Genomic DNA, 26,316 nt, shown 5'->3' on the forward strand with positions numbered 1-26,316 from the left:
TGCTGTCTAGCTGTCCCTGTCTGATGATAACCTTCTGTTTGTCTTCTACAGAATCCTAAACACAAGCAATTTGCTATGTGACTGTCAGCTAAAGTGGTTTCCCCATTGGCTAATTGACAGCGGTCTGCAAAATTCAGTAAATGTGAGCTGTGCCCATCCTGATTGGCTGGCTGGACGTTCTCTGCTCAGCGTGGAGTCTGGAGATTTTATCTGTGGTTTGTATCTAATTTCAGTTTCATTACTGGAGGTTTACTTCTTTAAATGTAGTTTACTCTAGATCTGCAGGTTTACCTAGTGGGCATACATTGATCAATGATCCCGTTGAAAACAGTTCAAAAGAGAAGGCATTAAAATGGGTAGACATTGGTCTGAGCATCTTCAAAAGGGCAGGTCCTGGGGGGATAGCTTGATATGTAGTGGTTAGTATCTGCCAAAAGTGGTCCAAGAAAGTGCAATAGGTGAACTTGCCAACAGGGTCCATGGGCAGCCTATGCAATTAAATAGCAGCTGATGTTCTTGGCAGTGAACACTAGACAGTAGAGATGGATGACCCCCTGGGTGTTCAGTGAGCCCGCAGCTGTGATTGGAGGTAAAAAGTTTACCTCTAGTCACTGGCGTCCGCTGACTAGACTACTACTACTTTCAACCAACACATGCTGCCCCTAAAAACAGTGAGAGCAGGCAGTGGCTGATGGGAGTATTCATCAGCCAGTGCCTTTTGCTCTAAATAAATTTGAATAAAAAAAAAAAAAAAAATTGTGGGTTTCCCTGTATTTTTTGATAACCAGCCAGGCAAAACTGACAGCTGTGGGCTGCCACCCTCAGCTGTCAGCGTTAGCAAAACTAGTTATCAAGAATAGAGGAGTCCCCGTGCCGTTTAAGTTATTTAAATAAAATGGCGTGGGATCCCCCAATTTTTGACAAGCATCTAAATTAAAGCAGACAGCTGGGGGCTGGTATTCTCAGGCTGGTAAGAGGCCATGGGTGTTGGACCCCCAACCTAAAAATAACAGCTATCCAGAAAAGGCACATCTATGTGATGCGCCAATTTTGGCGCTTTGCCCGACTGTTCCCACTCACCCTGTGGTGGTGGTAAGTGGGAGTTCATATTTGTTGAGTTATAAGACTCCTCTCTATTACTAATCCTATATTTTTATTGTAAATCAACACACAGCAAGAATAAAGTCCTTTTATTTGAAATAAAAAACAAAACACACTTTTTACTTATTTAAAAAAGCAAACACCGTTATACTTAACACCCATTCCACTGAAGCCCTCGTCTCCTGTAAAGAACCATTTCCCTCAGCTATCTGTCGTTCTTTCCCACGCTTTAATCCATGTCTGAAGATAAACCGTTTTCAAATGGACGGTGCCAGGATGCGACTGTCCAGGCTGAGAACCACTGAGGAATGAGCTTGTTTGATGACATCAGCACTAGTCACTGATGCTGCGAGCGTGGCCTCAGTGGCCGGTGGTGAAAGAGCGTTTTTCTCACGGTGTTAGTGGGGATCTCACTGAGGTCACCGCAGTTCAGCCCGGCTGGGAACGGAGCCTCAGTGACCGGACGTAACTGACGTCACCACTGGTCACTGAGGCCGCGCTCGCAGCTGCTCAGTCATCAGTGGTTCTCAGCCTGGACGGTCGTATCTTGGCACCGTCCAGGTTGAAAACTGTTTATCCCCCAGACATGGATTATGGCGTAGGACAGAAAAACACAGGTTTGTTAAATTGTTGTTTGTTTTTTTATTTTAGTTTTTATTACAGGAGATCGAGGGCTTTGGTAGAATTAGGCGAGGTCGCAAGTATGGTTTAATTAAGATTATTAAAGGAGTCTGTGTCATTCTTTCAATTAAAGGTCTTTTTTTTGGGTGTCTGTTTTCTTACAGTGTGACTGAGGTTAGTAATAGGGATATATTACTGACGCCTCTCCATTACTAACTTCGGGGCTTGATGTCACCTGATAATACAAAGGTAACATCAACACCCCAACTATCACTCCACTTGCAACCGCTGCAAGGCAAGTGGGATGTGTCGGGCAAAGCGCCAGAATTGGTGTATCTAGTAGATGTGCCTTTTCTGGGCAGCTGCGGGCTACTATTTTTAGGCTGGGGGGCTAATATCCATGGCTCCTTATCAGCCTGAGAATACCAGCCCCCAGCTGTCTGCTTTACTAAGGCCGGCTGGTTGTCAAAAATGGGGGGGACCCCATGTCATTTTTTTTTTTTAAATAATTTAAAAAACAATTCTATTCTTGATATCTAGCCTTGCTGAAGCTGACAGCTGAGGGTTGCAGCTCCCAGCTGTGAGTTTTGCCTGGCTGATTATCAAAAATACAGGGGAACCCACGCCGTTTTTTTTTTTTTTTTTTTTTTTTTTTGTTCATTTATTTACAGCACAGAAACGACTGATGACCACTCCCATCCGCCGCTTCTGCTCTCGCTGTAATTAGTGGCAGCAGGTGTTGGTTGATGGGATCAGCTGACACCAGTGACCGGAGGTGAACTTTATGCCTCCGATCACAACTGAGCGCTCACACTATCTTTTGACAGCATGGGAATCGCGGCTCACTGAACGGCAGTGATGATTTCACTGCCGATCATAAGCTGTTTTTGCCGCGCTGCCATGCACATAACAGCATGACAAACACTCAGTGTTCGGGCAGTCGAACCCGAACAAGAACATGGACTTCCTGGTGAAGTCTGTGTTCAGTGTCCGTGCCCAAACAGTAGGTGTTTTGTACGGATGCCGAACTTTACTGTTTGGGTTCGCCCATCTCTGTTAAAGATTTTTCTGAGAGCCAGTTACAGCCATCATAAGAGCCACATCTGGCTCGTGAGCCATAAGTTCCCGACTCCTGCTATAAGGGCTTGTTTATACTCTATTTTACTGTGGGGGAAAAAATGCAGTTTTTCAGTACCAGCAAAGTAAATGAGATTTCTGAAATCTCATGTACATGCCACTTGTTTCTTTACAGATTGGGATAAAAATGTTCTTTTAAACAAAAGAAATAAAAGAATAATTTTTACTACTGCCTTCCTGCCTGAGATCGGTAGAGACTACTGTATATTCAAATGAATGGGGAAACAAAATCCTCAAAAACACACTCAGGAAAAATGTAAAGAAAGACGGCGTGTTTTTCACTAAGCATTTTTGCTGCCAACACTCAGAAAAATCTGCTGCAAATACTCAAGTGCAGATACCCTCAAAGTAGTGGATAACCACTGTATTGCTGGCTGTGACAGAAAGGTGTCTGAGCGCACAGTGCACCATTAGTTTTCCTGCTACATGACTAACTCTCGTTTTCTGTGCTGTTTGTTTCCACTGTGTTCACAAAATAAGCGCGTTCCAGTATATTTACAGGCACCAGCTTCACCAGTCATTGCTGTATTGCCTCATACATATCCCAGCTAGTGTAAGAAGTATAAATATATCCTTTACAGAGATCTATCATGGGGAGACGCAAAAGGTATATTCTGTTTCTTCATGAATTGAAAGCTTGCGAGCAGGACCCTCACTCCTTTTGGTGTCGGAGTTATGTTTATTCTGTACTGTTTTTATTGTCTGCACAAGTCCCCTATAAATTGTAAAGTGTTGGTGCAGTAAAAGGAAAAATTATTAGAATACACAAACAAGAAGTATTCAGCTCACCCCTCTTCACTCCTGATCACACCTCCGACGCACGGAAACACCCTGACCCGGGTGTATAGTGCATGCACAACATAAAGAAGGATTTTTCCAGCGTCTCCAGGAGATAAAATAATAATTGCTTTATTGAGAATATAAAATCTTCATACCATCAGGTAAAAACGACATAAAGAGGCGTATGGAGGGGAGCAATTTCCTACACGTTTCACCCTGAAAGGGCTTAATCATGGAATGCGTAAGAAAGGTCTCCAAGCAAATATTTAAACACATCAAGAAAACAGGTGAACCAATTAGGTGAAAAACACACCCATTCGTTTAGCATGAAGAAAAAAAAAAAAACAAATTTAAATCAACTGTGCAAAGGATGGAGACCAACACACAAAAAAATTGTAATAACAAAAAAGATGAGAGGAAAAAAGAAAGAGAAAAAAGAAAAAATACTAGTGTATAATGTAAACAGTTAAAAAACACACATTAATGTTATAAAGAAGCCATAGTATATTTTGATGGTGTTATAACAAGAGTCTTGCGATTCACAAACAATCTATGTACAATTTATTGACAAAAAGGGAAAAAAAAAAAAAAAAAACAGAAAAAAAAAAATATTACCAGTTTCTTTTTCTTTTACCCTGTTACTTCTTCCTGCTTTTGTTTCCCTCTTCCGACTTATATTCCCTTTTCTTTTGTTATGGGGAAAATAGGGTAACATGGAAGAGAAAGGGATGCCTAAGAATACTGCATGATTAGATCTCTCCTCTTATTCATACCATGCGGCACTCTAGTACCCAATTTGTAAATCCAGAAAGACTCTCCATTGAGAATCTTTCTGCGGTGGTCCCCTCCCCTAGTTGGTTTGTACACCTTTTCAATGCCAGTGAATGTAAGGGAATCCAGGCACCTATTATGAATAGTAATAAAGTGCCTTGAGACTGCAGAAACATTTACTGCGGAAGGATTTAGTGTATCAGACATATGTCTGCGTATCCGCTGTTTAAGAGGACAAGTCGTACAACCTACATATTGAATTGAGCAAGAAGTACATTCAATAAGATAAACAACATTAGGGGTATTACAATTAATAAAATCCCTAATGTTGTAAGTTAAACCAGTAAACATAGAAGTGAATGATTTGCATTTCTTAACATGTTTACATGAAATGCAAAAATTATGCCCACAGCCAAAAAAGCCAGTACATAACCAATTTTTGGAATTACTTTTTTTATTATTATTACTGACTACTAAACTAGGTGACAAAATATGGGATAAATTGGGCGCCCTTTTTGCTACGAAATTAATTTTATTTTTTTTTCTAGAATATGGCAAAGTAAATTATCCTGTGATAATTTTTTTTTTTTTTTTTTTTTGGGGGGGGGGGGGGGTTGTTTTTTTTTTTTTTTCCCTTTTTGTCAATAAATTGTACATAAATTGTTTGTGTATCGCAAGACTCTTGTTATAACACCATCAAAATATACTATGGCTTCTTTATAACATTAATGTGTGTTTTTTAACTGTTTACATTGTACACTAGTATTTTTTCTTTTTTTTTCTTTCTTTTTTCCTCATCTTTTTTGTTATTACAATTTTTTTGTGTGTTGGTCTCCATCCTTTGCACAGTTGATTTAAATTTGTTTTGTTTTTTTGGTTTTTTTTCATGCTAAACGAATGGGTGTGTTTTTCACCTAATTGGTTCACCTGTTTTCTTGATGTGTTTAAATATTTGCTTGGAGACCTTTCTTACGCATTCCATGATTAAGCCCTTTCAGGGTGAAACGCGTAGGAAATTGCTCCCCTCCATACGCCTCTTTATGTCGTTTTTACCTGATGGTATGAAGATTTTATATTCTCAATAAAGCAATTATTATTTTATCTCCTGGAGACGCTGGAAAAATCCTTCTTTATGTTGTGCACAAATTATTAGAATATTCCATATATTTTCCGATTGGTCTGAACCGCCATAGCTTGCCAAAAAGAAAGAAAACGTTTTAGGTGGGAGCCGTTCACTGACTGTACCCTTTTTGTCTTAACCTTATTCCTGCTTGCATACATTTCGTATTTTAAGAATTGGGAGTGAATTCTCCTATCTTTAAACTGTGTCTGACAGGCTGCATGTACACAGCCACTGGAATAGAACAGGTGACGCTACCCCACAGACTAAGCTCCGTATGCAGTGTAATGCCTGCAATAGTTACTATTTTCTGCAAGGCAGATCGTATAGTTAGCCCACTACACTAAGTTCATCATTTGTATTTCAAGTAACTCATGTTCCTCCTTTCTTCTCCCGCTCTTCCTCCCTAGATAACTTTCCAAAACCACAAATAAAAATTCACCCAGAAACCACCGTGGCGCTGAAAGGAATGAATGTGACTCTGACTTGTGCCGCAGCCAGTAGCAGTGACACCCCGATGTCTACGGCATGGAGGAAAGACACGGAGCTCTTGTATGATGCAAGGGTAGAAACCTTTGCCAGATATCAGAAGCACGGGATTGAGCTGGTGGAATACACCACTGTTTTGCACCTTTTCAATGTGAATTTTACAGATGAAGGAAAATACCAGTGTGTCATCACCAACCACTTTGGCTCCAATTATTCCAGTAAAGCTAAACTCACCGTTAATGGTAAGCAAAATGGCTACCAAGTAATGTAGGGACTAACTGTCAAGCAGCGAGCATAGTGCAACGAATGCTGCATACTAATCACTCTCGTAAATCTTAAGATGACCCTCTAGTCTGAAAGACAAATTTGACGTTATGAATAATAATTATAGTCCATGATCCTGGTGCTGCTATTGCAAAATATTAATAATCACTGAAAAAAACTGCAAGAGAAATAAGTGCAAAATAGGGTCTTATCTGAGGGATTTTCGAGATATATATTTCAGATGGTGCTTTCCCGGAACTTCTTTCATTAAGGCATGAAAATGCAGTTGATTATCAGCTGCCGCAGATCCTTGGGCCAACAACTGACCGAACCAGGAATGATAACATTGGAGAATTGTGGATATAATCCGCACTGCTGAATAGAATAAGAATCCAGACGTAAAACGCCTGGATTCCTATTTTATCCAGCAGCGCAGATTATATCCACAATTCTCGCAATGTTATCATTCCTGGTTCGGTCAGTTGTTGGCCAAGGATCTGCTGCAGCTGATAATCTAACTAGAGAATCCACAATTCTCCAATTTTAAAATATTAATAATCAGATTCAAAGAAGGAATTTTTATGGATTAAGCGTGCGCTGCCAGACCATCACTCCTCACAAGTTGCGTGCTTTATACATTTAATACCCAACGCGTTTCGAAGTTAACAACTTCTTCCTCAGGGGATGACATGTACAGGCAGGTATAGACATCGCCGGTTTTATATATGCACAATTCAAAAATTGGCACCAAGAGTCACATGTTGCGAGGGAGACGAGTCAAAGTTCATCAGTATTACAATGTCAAAGGTTATTAAAAGTTCATCAGATAAAACCGGCGATGTCTATACCTGCCTGTACATGTCATCCCCTGAGGAAGAAGTTGTTAACTTCGAAACGCGTTGGGTATTAAATGTATAAAGCACGCAACTTGTGAGGAGTGATGGTCTGGCAGCGCACGCTTAATCCATAAAAATTCCTTCTTTGAATCTGATGATTTTATGGCCACGGCGTGGTCATTTGGATGTGCAGCAAGCTGACCTTGTTCCTTTATGTCTGATACTCTCCTGCACAGGGGTGAGTATAACTAATTGTTTTATATTCCTATTTTCTCGGGTAAGACCCTATTGCGCTTTTTCCTTTCAGTTTTCACTAAAATATTAATAATGAAATACGCACTCTTCAACATTGAAATTGCAATATGAAGAAGGAAAGTCTGGAAGTAATGAAAATCACAAAGTTGATACATAATGATATGAAAATGATGGGGGAATGGAGATAAAAAATTCAAAACCTCTTGATTTTATTCAGTATATCGTGTATGAGCACCACAGAAATACAAACACACATACACACCTTGGTATGCTATCCGTAAGGTTATTAATGGTTGTCTAAAGATTGTTCTTCCACCCTGAATGCATTTGGGCAAATCATCAAGATCCACTGCTGACCGCTCCATTTGCGATTGCAGTCCAATGACGCCACCACTCTCAAAGGCTTTCATGGTGCAGACCAAGACAGCAATAGAATTAGAGCCTATCCAATGAATATAATAACTCTTATAGGGAAGTAGAATGAAATAAAGGAAAATCATATACTGGATAAATGTTTAAAAATGATAGTTTTTAAACCCTTATCAAAGGCAATATACATAAATAACAAGAATGTCTGCTAAAACAGCAAACCTTTCACAGTGATGTATATAATAGGTCAAACAGAATTGATAAATTCCTGAGCGGAAGAGACTAGACGTCCCCCTCCCTCCTCCATAAGAGTATTCCCCCTATGAATGTAAATGGCATAGGTGGATAATTATAATAACCGACCACAAGAGGTAGACAAAAAAATAACATAAAGAAATGTAAAATCCAATGGCATACTTGATATGGTTACTAACGTATGAAGACCTATATAGATATAATAAGGTCATATAGGTCTATATACAAAAAACATTTGAAGACCCCTTATTAAACAGTTGCATTTCTCCTATAAAGCACCATATTTTTCAGATTGAGATGCACTTTTTTTTCTCCCAAAATTTTGGGGGAAAATGGGTGTGCGTCTTATAATGCGGATATACCTCACCGGCCACGGTGGAGCAGGGTCCCAGGGTCGCTGCTGAAGGCAAAATGGCTGCCGGGGCAGCGCATGCGCAAATGGAGATCTTGGCACAAAGATCTCCTTCTGCTCGTGACCCGGCAGCCATTTTCCCGGAGTCCACTGCACAGTAAACCCTGTAAGTGCGTGGACTCTGGGCTTTCACAAAATGTCGGCAGAGTCCCCACACTACCAAACACCCGCAGTGGCGCACATCGGAACACCACCTCATCCCAGCCAGTGGTCTGCAGCAATGCTCTACTCTTGCCTCCACCAGCAGTGACCCTGGGACCCTGCTTCACCACCCCCGGAAAGCAATAAGACGCATGAATTATAGGAAGCACCACCATTTTATTAAAAAAAAGTTTGTTTTTTTCCTGTTTTTCACCTCAATATTTGGGCTGCGTCTTATAATCCACAAAATACGGTAATTATTGTAATCATAAATGCAGTATAAAAATGGTTCTGTATCATTTGCAGTAAACCAAAATATAAGGTCAATGTCTAGTAAGTCATTGTGGTTTGTCCTGATGAAGAGGTATAATTACCTTGAAATGCATTAAATAAAACTGCCTCTTGTTGTATATTGGATTCTCGGCAGCACGGGTGTACATCTACTTTCATCTCCAAGTTTGCATACAAGTGCATTCATCATGGCAGAGCATTTCTCAGGCAACCAATTTTAACATTGTTGATAGCATGCCAAAGCAAATAAGTGCGTGTATTTCTGCACATGGCATTCATGCTCAAGTACTGAACATCAGATTATTTTGAAAATATATTTCCATTTTTCATCATGTTGAGTGTATAATTTGAAGAGGAAATGTCACAGTAAAGGACTTGAGTAATGACATTAACCTTGTGATGATTTACTGTAGCAAAGACTTTGGCTCTTTACGCCTTCTATCTTCTAATGATAGGTGCCTTAGATAAAAAAAATCAGTTTACGTATAAGAGGTCAAGGCCTCACGTCAGCTGGGGTTTACTACACTTATTGTCCTGTTTCACTTAGCGACGCACCAGCGATCCCGACAAAGATACGACCTAGTAAGGATCGCTGGTGCGTCGCTAAATGGTCGCTAGTAAGCTGCCAAACAGGCAGATCTCTTCATCGGCGCAGCAACCATCCAGCGATCCTCGGCGGTCGTTTGTACTTTGTCACACAGCAACTTTTCTGAACGATTCCAGCCTGCGTCCCCGAGTTCCGCGTCGTCAGCGAGGTCGCTCGTCGGGTCAAACACAGCGACGACACGATGAAAAAATGACCCAGGACATTCCAGCACGATCAGCGATATCCAGCGGGGGGGTGGTTTTGGGCCCTCGCTGCTGCGTGTCACATGTAGCGAGATGGCTGGCGCGTCACAGAATCGGTGACTCTTCAGCGATCTCGCTATGTGAGACGGGGGCTTCACTTGCATCACAGATCACCCTAATATACAACCTAGAAATCTTTAGTGTGGTCTTACCACCTTAAAGATGCTGTTCAGTCTGAGAATAACAAATTGATAACAAGTGTAGTAAAAGATTCTTATTACTTATTTTATGGATTTTATATTGCTGCTAATATTGGGTTCTAGTGTGCGGAACAACTGAGTTGTTGTTTTTTTAATGATTGATGTATTTAGATGGCTGTCAATCACAGATTAGCACGACTCCTAAGTAGTGATTTTTTAAACGGAAATGAAATATTTTTTTTTTTGGTGCCATCTAGTAGTTTGTGTGTAATTGAATTAAAATCGTTGCCATCTTCTGCCGTTTCCACCGCTGTTTTGATCTCTCTTCTGTATCACATTACCACAGTTGTGGCTCAGTGGCTCACAATGTGTTTTCTGCCTTACCACTTTGCGTTAGAGATCACTTTCTCAATGTATGCCTGAAACTAAGAATAATACGCTCATATTTAGTTATGCCTCATTCAGACATCCATATAACAAGGTCTGTCTGCAGGTCTCCTGACCCAATCTTGATAGCCTCATTAATAGTGCTGGAGACCCACAGCTGGTCAGTGATAAATGAATGTTGAAATAAGGCCCCTCTGTTAGATGGACTGTGTTACACCGCGGTGTAACGCAGTCCGTTAACGCTGCCATAGACCCCCATTGTCGGGCACATCGCGACGCCTGCCGTAAAGTGGAACGTGTTCGCGATGTGCCATCATTCAGTGACGGAGCCTCGGACGCGGGCTGCAGCATCTGAGGCTCTGCCACTGCTAGCGCTGATGAATCAGCGCTAGCGGGTATAGCATAACGCGATCGCGTTATGCTATACCGTTTAACCAGCCCGTCAACGCTAAACGTAATGTGAACCTGGCCTAACTCTTAAGTGTGAGCCAGCGAGAAATGGCTGTGGTCACATGATCTAGTAGAGACACAGAGCAGCGCTGCAAACGACAGAAGGCAGCGACCAGTAAGTGTTTAAATGCGCACATTACCAATCAGTAACAGGGAGAAATAAAATACAAGATCTGAATTTTTTCCCTTAAACCTATAATCAATATGTACAGTAGGGTGTCAAGGAAATGCATGGTAAAAATTAAGTAGCAAGTTTTTGAAGGTCTTTTGTTCCTTTTTGGTCAGATATTTTATAATTTTCTTTTTTTAAGATTAGTTATTTACTGGCTGCTCAATGGCACATCATGTTGCAGTTCTAAATGTTTGTTTAGTATTTGTCATGCATATCGCGCGTTATGTTATGCCGGTTACTGATCAGAGTAATTGATTTTATATTTTGATTGTGCGTTTCTGAACGTGGCGATACCAAACGTGTGTGTGTATATCTAATATATAAAGCTCAAGTGTGTGTGTGTGTGTGTGTGTGTGTGTGTGTGTGTGTGTGTGTGTGTGTATATGTCCGGGATAGGCATCCGCACCGTTGCAGCTACAGCCATAAAATTTGGCACGGTCACACGTCTGGACCCTGAGCGTGTCCTAAGCTATGTTGTGAGGCGAAATTTTAACCCCACGCGTTCCAATTCACCAAACAATTTTGCCCCTATCTACGTAATGGGGAAAAAGTGTGTGCACATCAAGCCCCGCCCTTCATTATGATGTCACAATGGTTGCCATGGCGACGCTGATTCATCATAGGTTGCAATGGGGACGTTTGTCATAACGGATGCCATGATGATGTCATAATTTGTATATGGGCACAGGACTATGGGATGGAGGATATATATGACGGGTATATGGGCATGGGACTATGAGATGAAGGATCTGTGGGTATATGGGCACTCGACTATAGGATGGCGAATATGTATGATGGGTATATGGGCATGGGACTATGGGATGGAGGATGTGTGATGGGTATATGGGCATGGGATTATGGGATGGAGGATGTGATGGTTATATGGGCATGGGACTATGGGATGGAGGATGTGTGATGGTTATATGGGCATGGGACTATGGGATGGAGGATGTGTGATGGGTATATGGGCATGGGATTATGGGATGGAGGATGTGTGATGGTTATATGGGCATGGGACTATGGGATGGAGGATGTGTGATGGGTATATGGGCACAGGACTATGGGATGGAGGATATATATGACGGGTATATGGGCATGGGACTATGAGATGAAGGATCTGTGGGTATATGGGCACTCGACTATAGGATTGCGAATATGTATGATGGGTATATGGGCATGGGACTATGGGATGGAGGATATGTATGATGGGTATATGGGCATGGGACTGTGAGATGAAGGATGTGTGATGGGTATATGGGCATGGGATTATGGGATGGAGGATGTGTGATGGTTATATGGGCATGGGACTATGGGATGGAGGATGTGTGATGGGTATATGGGCATGGGATTATGGGATGGAGGATGTGTGATGGTTATATGGGCATGGGACTATGGGATGGAGGATGTGTGATGGGTATATGGGCACAGGACTATGGGATGGAGGATATATATGACGGGTATATGGGCATGGGACTATGAGATGAAGGATCTGTGGGTATATGGGCACTCGACTATAGGATTGCGAATATGTATGATGGGTATATGGGCATGGGACTATGGGATGGAGGATATGTATGATGGGTATATGGGCATGGGACTGTGAGATGAAGGATGTGTGATGGGTATATGGGCATGGGATTATGGGATGGAGGATGTGATGGTTATATGGGCATGGAACTATGGGATGGAGGATGTGTGATGGGTATATGGGCATGGGACTATGGGATGGAGGATGTGTGATGGTTATATGGGCATGGGACTATGGGATGGAGGATGTGTGATGGGTATATGGGCACAGGACTATGGGATGGAGGATATATATGACGGGTATATGGGCATGGGACTATGAGATGAAGGATCTGTGGGTATATGGGCACTCGACTATAGGATTGCGAATATGTATGATGGGTATATGGGCATGGGACTATGGGATGGAGGATATGTATGATGGGTATATGGGCATGGGACTGTGAGATGAAGGATGTGTGATGGGTATATGGGCATGGGATTATGGGATGGAGGATGTGATGGTTATATGGGCATGGGACTATGGGATGGAGGATGTGTGATGGTTATATGGGCATGGGACTATGGGATGGAGGATGTGTGATGGGTATATGGGCATGGGACTATGGGATGGAGGATGTGATGGTTATATGGGCATGGGACTATGGGATGGAGGATGTGTGATGGTTATATGGGCATGGGACTATGGGATGGAGGATGTGTGATGGGTATATGGGCATGGGACTATGGGATGGAGGATGTGTGATGGGTATATGGGCATGGGACTATGGGATGGAGGATGTGTGATGGGTATATGGGCATGGGACTATGGGATGGAGGATGTGTGATGGGTATATGGGTACAGGACTATGGGATGGAGGATATATATGACGGGTATATGGGCATGGGACTATGAGATGAAGGATCTGTGGGTATATGGGCACTCGACTATAGGATTGCGAATATGTATGATGGGTATATGGGCATGGGACTATGGGATGGAGGATATGTATGATGGGTATATGGGCATGGGACTGTGAGATGAAGGATGTGTGATGGGTATATGGGCACTCGACTATGGGATGGTGAATATGTATGATGGATATATGGACATGGGACTATGGGATCGCGAATATGTATGATGGGTATATGGGCATGGGACTATGGGATGGAGGATGTGTGATGGGTATATGGGCATGGGACTAAGGGATGGAGGATATGTATGATGGGTATATGGGCACGGGCCTATGGGATTGTGTATCAAGCCCCACCCCTAATTATGATGTCATAATGGTTGCCATGGCCACGCTGATGTCATAGGTTGCAAGCCCCGCCGCTCATTATGATGTCATAATGGTTGACTATGGGATGGAGTTTGTGTGATGGGTATATGGGCACTGGACTATGGGATGAGGATATGTATGACGGGTATATGGGCATGGGACTATGAGATGAAGGATGTGTGATGGGTATATGGGCACTCGACTATGGGATGGCGAATATGTATGATGGGTATATGGACATGGGACTATGGGATCGCGAATATGTATGATGGGTATATGGGCATGGGACTGGGATGGCGAATATGTATGATGTGTATATGGACATGGGACTATGGGATCGCGAATATGTATGATGGGTATATGGGCATGGGACTATGGGATGGAGGATGTGTGATGGGTATATGGGCACTCGACTATGGGATGGAGGATATGTATGATGGGTTTATGGGCACGGGCCTATGGGATCGTGGATATGTATGATGGGTCTATGGGCACGGGACTATGGGATGGAGGATATGTATGATGGGTATATGGGCATGGGACTATGAGATGAAGGTTGTGTGATGGGTATATGGGCACTCAACTATGGGATGCAGGATATGTATGTTGAGTATATGGGCACTCGACTATGGGATGGAGGATAGGTATGTTGGGTATATGAGCAGGTGACTATGGGATGGAGGATGTGTGATGGATATATGGACATGGGACTATGGGATGGAGGGTGTGTGTGTGTGTGTGTATATATATATATATATATATATATATATATATATATATATATATATATATATATATATATATATATATATATATATATTATACACATACAGACACACTTGAGCAAGTGGTAAATCTAAATTTAATGTCAACATATTTTTTTACATGGTGAATCCTTATGCCAAAAGGAACAAATTTGAGGGGTATGACTTGACAATTTGCATAGTTCACTTTTCCTTGGCACCCTAATGTACAGCCCCTTCTTTCTAGAATATGCTGCTTGCAGAACAGGCTGTAAATTTACTGTGCCAAGTTCCCTTTATTCCTTCCCATTTTTAGTGGTCTCCAAAGCCACTCTCTAGTGTACAGTCTTAAAACTCCATACCAACCTTTTAAAAAAAAAAACTTGCCACACGACTGCCATAACCTTGTCTAAAAGGAAAAGCACTCCATTCGCAGACCGCAGTTTCTCGGTTTTTGCTCCCCTTTAGACTCAAAGTGAGCAATGTCTGGCCTAGAAGTATCCATACATCAAATCTATTCTTTTTTTCAAGGATAATCTCTGACTACCGTCTCTCCAGACCAGGGTTCCCCAACTCCAGTCCTCAAGGCCCACCAACAGATCATGTTTTCAGGATTTCCTTTGTATTGCTCAGGTGATAATTGCTTCACCTATGCAATACAAAGGAAATCCTGAAAACATGATCTGTTGATGGGCCTTGAGGACTGGAGTTGGGGAACCCTGCTTCAGACCATTGTCAAATGCAACCATGTTTCTGCAGCCAAATTCTACTATGTTAAGCTGAGAAGAACTACTCATAACGGAGCACATGTTCTATTCTATATTCCTCGTCTCCTGTCATTAACTCTGCATTACTACAAAATACCAGTGATTCTTTCCACTGTCCAACATTATGTCCTCCCTGTATCTAAAACTGAACTCCTTGTGTTGACTCCCTCCACTAACCTACCTATGCTTGACATTGCCATTTCCATGTGTGTTTCTACCATTACTCCCCAGCAACATGCTCGCTGTTTTGGTGTCCTCTTTGATTCAGAACTTTCCTAAACTCCCACATTCGATCACTCACCCGCTCATGCCACCTGCACCTCATAAACATCTAGAATTAGACCTTTTCTTACTTTTTACTCTGCTAAATCTTACTGTTGCTCTTAATCATTCTTTTCTGAACTATTGCAACTATCTACTAATCTGCCTCCCTTACTAAACTCTCCCCTCTCCAATCTGTTCTGATTGCATCAGTGAGGATCATATTCCTCACCAACCAATACAGCGATGCCTCTACCCTGTGTCAGTCGTTGCACTGGTTGGCTATCCAATGTTCAATATAAACTTGTCACTGTCCCCCGACAAAATACCAGTGATTCTTTCCACTGTCCAACATTATGTCCTCCCTGTATCTAAAACTGAACTCCTTGTGTTGACTCCCTCCACTAACCTACCTATGCTTGACATTGCCATTTCCATGTGTGTTTCTACCATTACTCCCCAGCAACATGCTCGCTGTTTTGGTGTCCTCTTTGATTCAGAACTTTCCTAAACTCCCACATTCGATCACTCACCCGCTCATGCCACCTGCACCTCATAAACATCTAGAATTAGACCTTTTCTTACTTTTTACTCTGCTAAATCTTACTGTTGCTCTTAATCATTCTTTTCTGAACTATTGCAACTATCTACTAATCTGCCTCCCTTACTAAACTCTCCCCTCTCCAATCTGTTCTGATTGCATCAGTGAGGATCATATTCCTCACCAACCAATACAGCGATGCCTCTACCCTGTGTCAGTCGTTGCACTGGTTGGCTATCCAATGTTCAATATAAACTTGTCACTGTCCCCCCGACAGAGCGTTCCTTGGTTAAGCACCCCAATATATCTCCTTCCTTGTTTATCTACCACCCTACCTGCACCTTCCGTTCTGCTAATACTGTAACTTAAAACTAAAATTCTCAATAATCCGAACAACCCATTCCCATCTCCAAGACTTCTCGCGTGCTTCGCCAGTTCTTTGGAATGTGCACTACCATGGACAATTATATTAATTTCTTTAGACTGGCCTATTCCCCCCACCTCACTTATCTAACTAACCCATTGGCCCATGCAAAATTTTCTTCAAAATCATGACCAATGTAGCATCTGTTCATACACTCCATGCATGTAATATCCCTTTGTGTCTGTACTGTACACATGCTGGCGACAAGTTCATCTAGCGTTATGTGCATACCCTATTGAGTATATTGTTAAATATAAGCAAATGTTACCATTGACCTTTCGTGTGTCTCCTATTTCTTCATAGATTGTAAGCTTGTGAGCATAGCCCTCACTCTTTTTGGTATTGGCTATGCTTATTCTGTAATGTCTTTATTGTTCACATCCCCTCTAATATTGTAAAGTGCTGTGGAATATGTTGGTGCTACAAAATTTTTTACAATTTTATGTTTAGGAACGTATCTGACGTACTATCCCGTCCATGGGACCCGGGCCCCTATGCCCATGGACGGGATAGTACGTCATAGCAATCAGCGGCGCTCATGGGGGGAAGCGCTGCTGATCGCAGCCGGGTCTCAGCTGATTATCACAGCTGACACCCAGCACTATGTGTCAGGGGTGGTCATGAACCGCCCCCCGGCACGTTAACCCCTGGCACACTGCGATCAAACATGATCGCAGTGTACCGGGGGTTTAGGGAATCATCGGCAGGGGGGGGGCTCCCTCCGTGCTTCCCTGCGACCCCCGCAGCAGCGCGGCCTCCTTCCCTGCAGGTCACCGGATCCAATATGGCGGCGGGGACCTGCAGGGAGCCGGCTTCCTCACTGCCTGCAAAGCGCAGGCATGAGGAAGCCTGCTGCAGTGCCTGTGTCAGATCGCTGATCTGTCACAGCGATCTGTGTTGTGTCAGATCAGTGATCTCACACATGACAGTGATGTCCCCCCTGGGACAGTGTAATAGTTAAAAAAAAAAAAAAAAAGTGTGAAAATAATTTATAAAAAATCGCTAAATTAAACAAAAAATATTCCCTAATTTTTTGGAAATAAAAAAGTACACACATTTAGTATCGCCGCGTCCGTAACGACCCGCCCTGTAAAACTGTCCCATTAGTTAACCCCTTTAGCGAACCCCTTAAAAAATATAAATGAAAAACAAAGCAAAAAATAATGCTTTATTATCATACCGCCGAACAAAAAGTGCAATAACGCGTGATCAAAAAGACGGATATAAATAACCATGGTACTGCTGAAAACGTCATCTTGTCCCGCGAAAATCAAGCCGCCACACAGCGTCATCAGCGAAAAAATAAAGTTGTAGCTTGCAGAGTAAAGCAATGCAAAAATAATTTTTTATATAAAATTGTTTTCATTGCATAAAAGCGCCAAAACATAAAAAAAGACATAAATGAGGTATCACTGTAATCGTATTGACCCGAAGACTAAAACCGCTTTATAAATTTTACCGCACGCGGAACGGTGTAAACGCACCCCCCTAAAGAAATTCTTGAAAAGCTGGTTTTTGTTCATTCTGCGTCCCAAAAATCTGAATAAAAAGCGATCAAAAGATGTAACATGCCTGAAAATGATACCAATAAAAATGTCAACTCGTCCCGCAAAAAATAAGACCTCACATGACTCGGTGGGTCAAAATATGGAAAAATTATAGCTCTCAATATGTGGTGATGCAAAAACTATTTTCACAATAAAAAGCGTCTTTTAGAGTGCGACCGCTGCCAAATATAAAAACCCACCATAAATAGTAAATCAAACCCCCCATTATCACCCCCTTAGTTAGGGAAAAATAATGAAATTAAAAAAATGTATTTATTTCCATTTTCCCATTAGAGCTAGGGGTAGGGTTAGGGCTGAGATTAGGGTTAGGGGTTGGAGTTAGAATTGGGGGTTTCCACTGTTTGGGCACATCAGGTGCTCTCCAAAGGCAACATGGCGTCTGATCTCAATTCCAGCCAATTCTGCGTGCTCCTTCCCTTCCAAGCTCTGCCATGCACCCAGTGTTTTACCCCCAAGTATGGGGTATCAGCCTACTCAGGACAAATTGCAAAACAACTTTTGGGGTCCAATTTCTTCTGTTACCCTTTGGAAAATGAAAAATTGGTGACTAAAAGATCATGTTTGTGGAAAAAATGATTTTTTTTTTTATTTTCACGCCCGTGCGTTATAAACTTCTGTGAAGCACTGGGGAGTTCAAAGTCCTCACGACACATCTAGATAGGTTCCTTAGGGGGTCTAGTTTCCAAAATGGGGTCATTTGTGGGGGGGTTTCCACTGTTTATGTACATCAGGGGCTCTCCAAAGGCAACATGACACCCGCAGACCATTCCATCAAAGTCTGCATTCCAAAATGTTACTACTTGCCTTCCAAGCCCCGACATGTGCCCATACAGTAGTTTTCTCCCACATATGGGGTATCGGCGCACTCTGGACAAATTGGACCACAAATTTTGGGATCCAATTTCTCCTGTTACCCTTGGGGAAAAAAAAAAAAATTGGGGACTAAATGATCATGTTTGTGGAAAAAATGTTTTTTTTTTTATTTTCACGCCTGGGAGTTATAAACTTCTGTGAAGCCCTTGGGGGTTTAAAGTTCTCACCACACATCTAGATAAGTTCCTTGGGGGGGTCTAGTTTCCAAAATGGTGTAATTTGTGGGGGGTTTCCGCTGTTTAGGCACATCAGGGGCTTTCCAAAAGCGGCATGGCATCCAATCCCAATTCCAGCCAAAAAGTCAAATGGCGCTGCTTTCATTCCGAGCTCTGCCATGCGCCCAAATAGTGGTTTACCCTGACATGTGGGGTATCGGCGTGCTCAGGACAAATTGCACAATAATGTTTAGGGTCCTGTTACCCTTGGGAAAATAAAAATTGAGGGTGAAAAGATCATTTTTGTGGAAAAAATAGCATTTTTTAATTGTACGGCTGTACGTTATAAACTTTTGTGAAGCCCTTGTGGGTTCAAAATTCTCACTACATATCTAAGTTCCTTGGGGGGTCTAGTTTCCAAAATGGGTTCACTTGTGGGGGGTTTCCACTGTTTAGGCACATCAGGGGCTCTCCAAACGTGACTTGGCGTCCGATCTGAATTCCAGCCAATTTTGGATTGAAACGACGCTCCTTCCCTTCTGGGCTCTGTCATGCGCGGAAACCGTGGTTCCCCCCCAACATATCAGGTATCAGCGTACTCAGGACAAATTGCACAATAACTTTTGCAGTCCAATTTCTCCTGTTACCCGAAGTAATTTTTTTGTAAAAAAGTTAAATGTTAGTATGTTTTTTTTTTTTTTAAAACATTCAAAAAATTCCTGTGAAGCACCTGAAGGGTTAATAAACTTCTTGAATGTGGTTTTGAGCACCTTGAGGGGTGCAGTTTTTAGAATGGTGTCACTTTTGGGTATTTTCTATCATATACTGTAGACCCCTCAAAATGACTTCAAATGTGATGTGGTCCGTAAAAATAAAATGGTGTTGCAAAAATGAGAAATTGCTGGTCAACTTTTAACCCTTATAACTTCCTAACAAAAAAACTTTTGGTTCCAAAATTGTGCTGATGTAAAGTAAACATGTGGGAAATGTTACTTAAGTTTTTTGTGTGCCATCTCTGTGACTTAAGGGCATAAAAATTCAAAGTTGGAAAATTGCGAAATTTTCGCCAAATTTCCGTTTTTTTTTTTCACAAACGCAAGTTATATGAATGAAATTTTACCACTAACATATGAAGTACAATATGTCACGAGAAAACAATGTGGGAATCAGTGGGATCCTTGGACGCGTTCCAGAGTTACTACCTCATAAAGGAACAGTGGTCAGAATTGTAAAAATTGGCCCGGTCATGAACGTGCAAACCACCCTTGGGGGTAAAGGAGTTAATGGAAGAGGTTAGCAGTAGAGTTCAGTAATAGACTTTGGATAACTAACATTTATTACAGTTATTTAATCTACATACTGCCACATATTTTTTTTCATACCCCTTTTCACAGAAATGCCCTCGTTTCTTAAAACTCCAATGGACTTGACAATCCGCACTGGTGCCATGGCACGTTTGGAGTGTGCAGCAGAAGGTCACCCACCTCCACAGATCGCATGGCAGAAGGATGGTGGAACAGATTTCCCTGCAGCTCGAGAGCGCCGCATGCATGTTATGCCAGAGGATGAAGTCCTCTTCATTGTCAATGTCAAAATTGAAGATATGGGGCTTTATAGCTGCATGGCACAAAATGCGGCAGGCAGTATATCTACCAATGTGACACTGACCGTATTGGGTAAGTAAAATGTTTGTTCAATACATGGGCAAACCAATTTACTTTTGCTAATTCTTAATCTAGCCATATGGTACATTGTGAGACACAATTTATAGATTTTATCTTGTAGATTAATTAAACGTGCATCTCAGAACTGGAAGCATGATTAAATGTTGCCATTAACAAGATTATATATTTAAGGGGTTGTCCAGGCTTGGGGCTCAAATCTGAAGTCACTCAGTGTGACTGTAGACTTGTGAATCTTCACAGAACGCGCTTGTCTGGATACTCCAGTGCTGGCAGCAGCAGTCATGTGACCGCAAGTATGTAATTTGCATACTTCCCGCCACATTTCTACTACACATTTCCGGCCTCTCTCAATACAAGTCTAGTCAGCATGTGAGCACATGTATGCAAATTGCCTACTTGTAGTAACTCTTCTGGCACCAGAGAATCCTGACAGTGAGCACTGGGCACGCTTGGAGGATTCACAAGTCTGCAGTCGCATAAAGTGATTGTAGACTTGAACCGCAAGCCTGGACAACCCCTTTAATCTGTACTGAAAAGTCTGCATTGTGAGCCTACAGTGTCGGTATTAGTTACTTTACATCATGTGTTCAGCCATATACAGGTGCATCTCACCAAATTAGAATATTATCAAAAAGTTAATTTATTTCAGTTTTTCAATACAAAAATTGATACTCATATACAGTGGGGCAAAAAAGTATTTAGTCAGTCAGCAATAGTGCAAGTTCCACCACTTAAAAAGATGATAGGCGTCTGTAATTTACATCATAGGTAGACCTCAACTATGGGAGACAAACTGAGAAAAAAAAATCCAGAAAATCACATTCTGTTTTTTTTTCCATTTTATTTGCATATTATGGTGGAAAATAAGTATTTGGTCAGAAACAAAATTTCATCTCAATACTTTGTGATATATCCTTTGTTGGCAATGACAGAGGTCAAACGTTTTCTGTAAGTCTTCACAAGGTTGCCACACACTGTTGTTGGTATGTTGGCCCATTCCTCCATGCAGATCTCCTCTAGAGCAGTGATGTTTTTGGCTTTTCGCTTGGCAACACGGACTTTCAACTCCCTCCAAAGGTTTTCTATAGGGTTGAGATCTGGAGACTGGCTAGGCCACTCCAGGACCTTGAAATGCTTTTTACGAAGCCACTCCTTCGTTGCCCTGGCGGTGTGCTTTGGATCATTGTCATGTTGAAAGACCCAGCCACGTTTCATCTTCAATGCCCTTGCTGATGGAAGGAGGTTTGCACTCAAAATCTCACGATACATGGCCCCATTTATTCTTTCATGTACCCGGATCAGTCGTCCTGGCCACTTTGCAGAGAAACAGCCCCAAAGCATGATGTTTCCACCACCATGCTTAACAGTAGGTATGGTGTTTGATGGATGCAACTCAGTATTCTTTTTCCTCCAAACACGACAAGTTGTGTTTCTACCAAACAGTTCCAGTTTGGTTTCATCAGACCATAGGACATTCTCCCAAAACTCCTCTGGATCATCCAAATGCTCTCTAGCAAACTTCAGACGGGCCCGGACATGTACAGGCTTAAGCAGTGGGACACGTCTGGCACTGCAGGATCTGAGTCCATGGTGGCGTAGTGTGTTACTTATGGTAGGCCTTGTTACATTGGTCCCAGCTCTCTGCAGTTCATTCACTAGGTCCCCCCGCGTGGTTCTGGGATTTTTGCTCCCCGTTCTTGTGATCATTCTGACCCCACGGGGTGGGATTTTGCGTGGAGCACCAGATCGAGGGAGATTATCAGTGGTCTTGTATGTCTTCCATTTTCTAATTATTGATCCCACAGTTGATTTCTTCACTCCAAGCTGGTTGGCTATTGCAGATTCAGTCTTCCCAGCCTGGTGCAGGGCTACAATTTTGTTTCTGGTGTCCTTTGACAGCTCTTTGGTCTTCACCATAGTGGAGTTTGGAGTCAGACTGTTTGAGGGTGTGCACAGGTGTCTTTTTATACTGATAACAAGTTTAAACAGGTGCCATTACTACAGGTAATGAGTGGAGGAAAGAGGAGACTCTTAAAGAAGAAGTTACAGGTCTGTCAGAGCCAGAAATCTTGATTGCTTGTTTCTGACCAAATACTTATTTTCCACCATAATATGCAAATAAAATGAAAAAAAAACAGACAATGTGATTTTCTGGATTTTTTTTTCTGTTTGTCTCCCATAGTTGAGGTCTACCTATGATGTAAATTACAGACGCCTCTCATCTTTTTAAGTGGTGGAACTTGCACTATTGCTGACTGACTAAATACTTTTTTGCCCCACTGTATTGTAGTCATTACAAACAGAGTGATGTATTTCAAGTGTTTTTCTGTTAATGTTGATGATTATGGCTTACAGCCAATGAAAGCCCAAAAGTCATTATCTCAGTAAATTAGGATACTTTATAACGCCAGCTTGAAAAATGATTTTAAGATCCGAAATGTTGGCTTACTGAAATGTTTGTTCAGTAAATGCACTCAATACTTAGTCAGGGCTCGTTTGGCCTCAATTACTGCATCAATGCGGAGTGGCATGGAGGCGATCAGCCTGTGGCACTGCTGAGGTGTTATGGAAGCCCAAGTTGCTTGATAGCAGCCTTCAGCTCGTCTGCATTGTTGGGTCTGGTGTCTCTAATCTTCCTCTTAACAATACTCCATAAATTCTCTATGGGGTTAATGTCAGGCGAGTTTGCTGGACAATCAAGCACAGTGATACTGTTTATAAACCAGGTATTGGTAATTTTGGCAGTGTGGACAGGTGCCAAGTCCTGCTGGAGACTGAAATTTTTAATCTCCAAAAAGCTTGTCAGCAAGGGGGAGCATGAAGTGCTCTAAAATTTCCTGGTAGACGGCTGCGCTGACTTTGGTCTTGATAAAACACTGTGGACCTACACCCAGGGCCGGCTCCAGGTTTTTGTGGGCCCCGGGCGAAAGTGTCTCAGTGGGCCCCTTTAACACGTACCACAATTCATGATTCCGATACGGCAAAGAAATATAGGTATAGTACAATGCCAAATATATCACTTACATTACACGAGAGATATCTATTGTAAATTCTACAATAGCTCAGAAACCAGCAAATCCTTGCAGAGCACAGTGCGTGCCCTTATGGAGATTCAAAAGTTTTCATTTAAGACCGGATAGTATAGAAGTACATACAGTATTCTGGGCATCACATAGTCTTCCATACAGTTTATTGAGCACCACATATTGCTTGATACAGAATAATGAGCCTCATATAATGCTCCATACAGAATAAGCCCCAAATATTGCTTCATACAGAATAATGGGCCTCATATAATGCTCCATACAATATGAGCCCCAAATATTGCTTCATACAGAATGAGCCTCATATAATGCTCCATACAGAATAGTGAGCACCATATATTGCTTCATACAGTATGAGCCCCTTACAATGCTCCATACAGAATAATGTGCCCCATATATTGCTTCATACAGAAAAAGGGTCCTCATATAATGCTCCTTACATAATAATGGGCATCATATAATGGTCTATACAGAATAATGGGCCCCATACAATGCTCCATACAGAACTCCATACAGAAAATGGGCATCATATAATGCTCCATACAGAATAATGGGCCCAATATAATGCTCCATACAGAATAATGAGACCCCATATAATGATCCGTTGGATCTTGTGGTTAGCACTGCAGCACTGGAGTCCTGGGTTCAAATCCCACCAAGGACAACATCTGCAAGGAGTTTGTATGTTATCCCTTTGTTTGCGTGGGTTTCCTCCGGGTTCTCCGGTTTCCTCCCACATTCCAAAGACATACTGATAGGGAATTTAGATTGTGAGCCCCATCGGGGACAGTGATGATATGTGCAAACTGTAAAGCGCTGCGGAATATGTTAGCGCTATATAAAAATAAAGATTATTATTATTAATAATGGGCCCCATATAATGCTCCATACAGAATAATGGACAACATGTACTTCATACAGAATAGGCCTCCTATAATGCTCAATACAGAATTGGACCCATATAATGCTCCATACTGGAAAATGGGCCCCTTATAATGCTCCATACAGGATAATGGGCCCCATATAACGCTCCATACTGGATAATGGGCCCCTTATAATGCTTCATGCAGGATAATGGGCCCCATATAATGCTCCAAACAGGATAATGGGCCCAATATAATGTGCCATAGAGAATAATGGGCTCATTCAACCCCCCCTGCTCACTCTCATCTCCACCGCGGGGTCATTTCCCCCGCTGGGCTCATTTCCCCCCAGCTCACTATCATCTCCCCCGCTGGGCTCATCCCCCTCCAGCTCACTCTCATCCCCCTCCAGCTCACTCTCATCCCCCTCCAGCTCACTCTCATCCCCCTCCAGCTCACTCTCATCCCCCTCCAGCTCACTCTCATCCCCCTCCAGCTCACTCTCATCCCCCTCCAGCTCACTCTCATCTCCCCCGCTGGGCTCATTTCCCCCCCAGTACACTATCATCTCCCCCGCTGGGCTCATTTCCCCCCCAGTACACTATCATCTCCCCCGCTGGGCTCATTACCCCCCCAGCTCACTCTCCTCTCCCCCGCTGGGCTCATTCCCCCAGCTCACTCTCATCCCCCCCCCCAGCTCACTCTCATCTCCCCCGCTGAGCTCATTTCCCCCCCAGCTCCCTGTCCTCTCCCACCGCTGGGCTCACTCAAAACTCACCCTCATCTCCCCCTCTGGGCTCACTCTCATCTCCCCCCCCCCCCCCCCCCTGTTGGGCTCATCTCCCCTCCCTGCTCACTCTCATCTCCCCCGCTAGGCTCACACCCCCCCCCCACCAGCTCGCTCTCATCTCCCCTGCTGGGCTCATTTCCCCTCCCCAGCTCGCTCTCCTCTCCCCCGCTGGGCCCCCAGCTCACTCTCATCCCCCCAGCTCACTCTCATCCCCCCCAGCTCACTCTCATCTCCCCTGCTGGGCTCATTTCCCCCCCCCAGCTCACTCTCATCTCCCCCGCTGGGGTCATTTCACCCCCAGCTCACTCTCATCTCCCCCGCTGGGCTCATTCACCCCCCCCCCACCTCACTCTCATCTCCCCCGCTGGGCTCATCCCCCCCCCCCACTCACTCTCATCTCCCTGCTGGGCTCATCCCCCCCACTCACTCTCATCTCCCTGCTGGGCTCATCCCCCCCACTCACTCTCATCTCCCTGCTGGGCTCATCCCCCCCCCCACTCACTCTCATCTCCCTGCTGGGCTCATTTCCCCCCTCCCCAGCTCACTCTCATCTCCCCCGCTGGGCTCATTCACCCCCCAAACTCACTCTCATCTCCCCCGCTGGGCTCATTCACCCCCCCAGCTCACTCTCATCTCCCCCGCTGGGCTCATTCACCCCCCAGCTCACTCTCATCTCCCCCGCTGGGCTCATTCACCCCCCAGCTCACTCTCATCTCCCCCGCTGGGCTCTCCCCCCCCCCCCCCCCCCCCCAAGCTCACTCTCATCTCCCCTGCTGGGCTCATTTCCCCCCTCCCCAGCTCACTCTCATTTCCCCCGCTGGGCTCATTTCCCCCCTCCCCAGCTCGCTCTCATCTCCCCCGCTGGGCTCATTCCCCCCCCCCCCAGCTCACTCTCCTCTCCCCCGTTGGGCTCATTCACCCCCCTAACTCACTCTCATCTCCCCCCAGCTCACTCTCATCTCCCTGCTGGGCT

The 26,316-nt window shown here is 43.3% G+C and overlaps 1 protein-coding gene across 2 annotated transcripts in view; it reads left to right on the top strand.

Annotated features, from left to right (window-relative positions):
• Positions 1-26,316, top strand: part of LRIG2 (leucine rich repeats and immunoglobulin like domains 2) — a 123,682-nt gene that overhangs the window by 74,758 nt on the left and 22,608 nt on the right. For both annotated transcript variants that reach the window (XM_073587053.1, XM_073587052.1), the window contains exons 12-14: positions 52-215; positions 5,941-6,261; positions 20,356-20,637. In XM_073587053.1, the coding sequence (XP_073443154.1) occupies positions 52-215; positions 5,941-6,261; positions 20,356-20,637 (767 nt within the window). The remainder of the gene's footprint in view (positions 1-51; positions 216-5,940; positions 6,262-20,355; positions 20,638-26,316) is intronic.

Source organism: Dendrobates tinctorius, unplaced genomic scaffold (genome assembly GCF_039654945.1).
Source record: "Dendrobates tinctorius isolate UK_male_01 unplaced genomic scaffold, ASM3965494v1 ptg000098l, whole genome shotgun sequence".
NCBI classification, from domain to species: domain Eukaryota; kingdom Metazoa; phylum Chordata; class Amphibia; order Anura; family Dendrobatidae; genus Dendrobates; species Dendrobates tinctorius.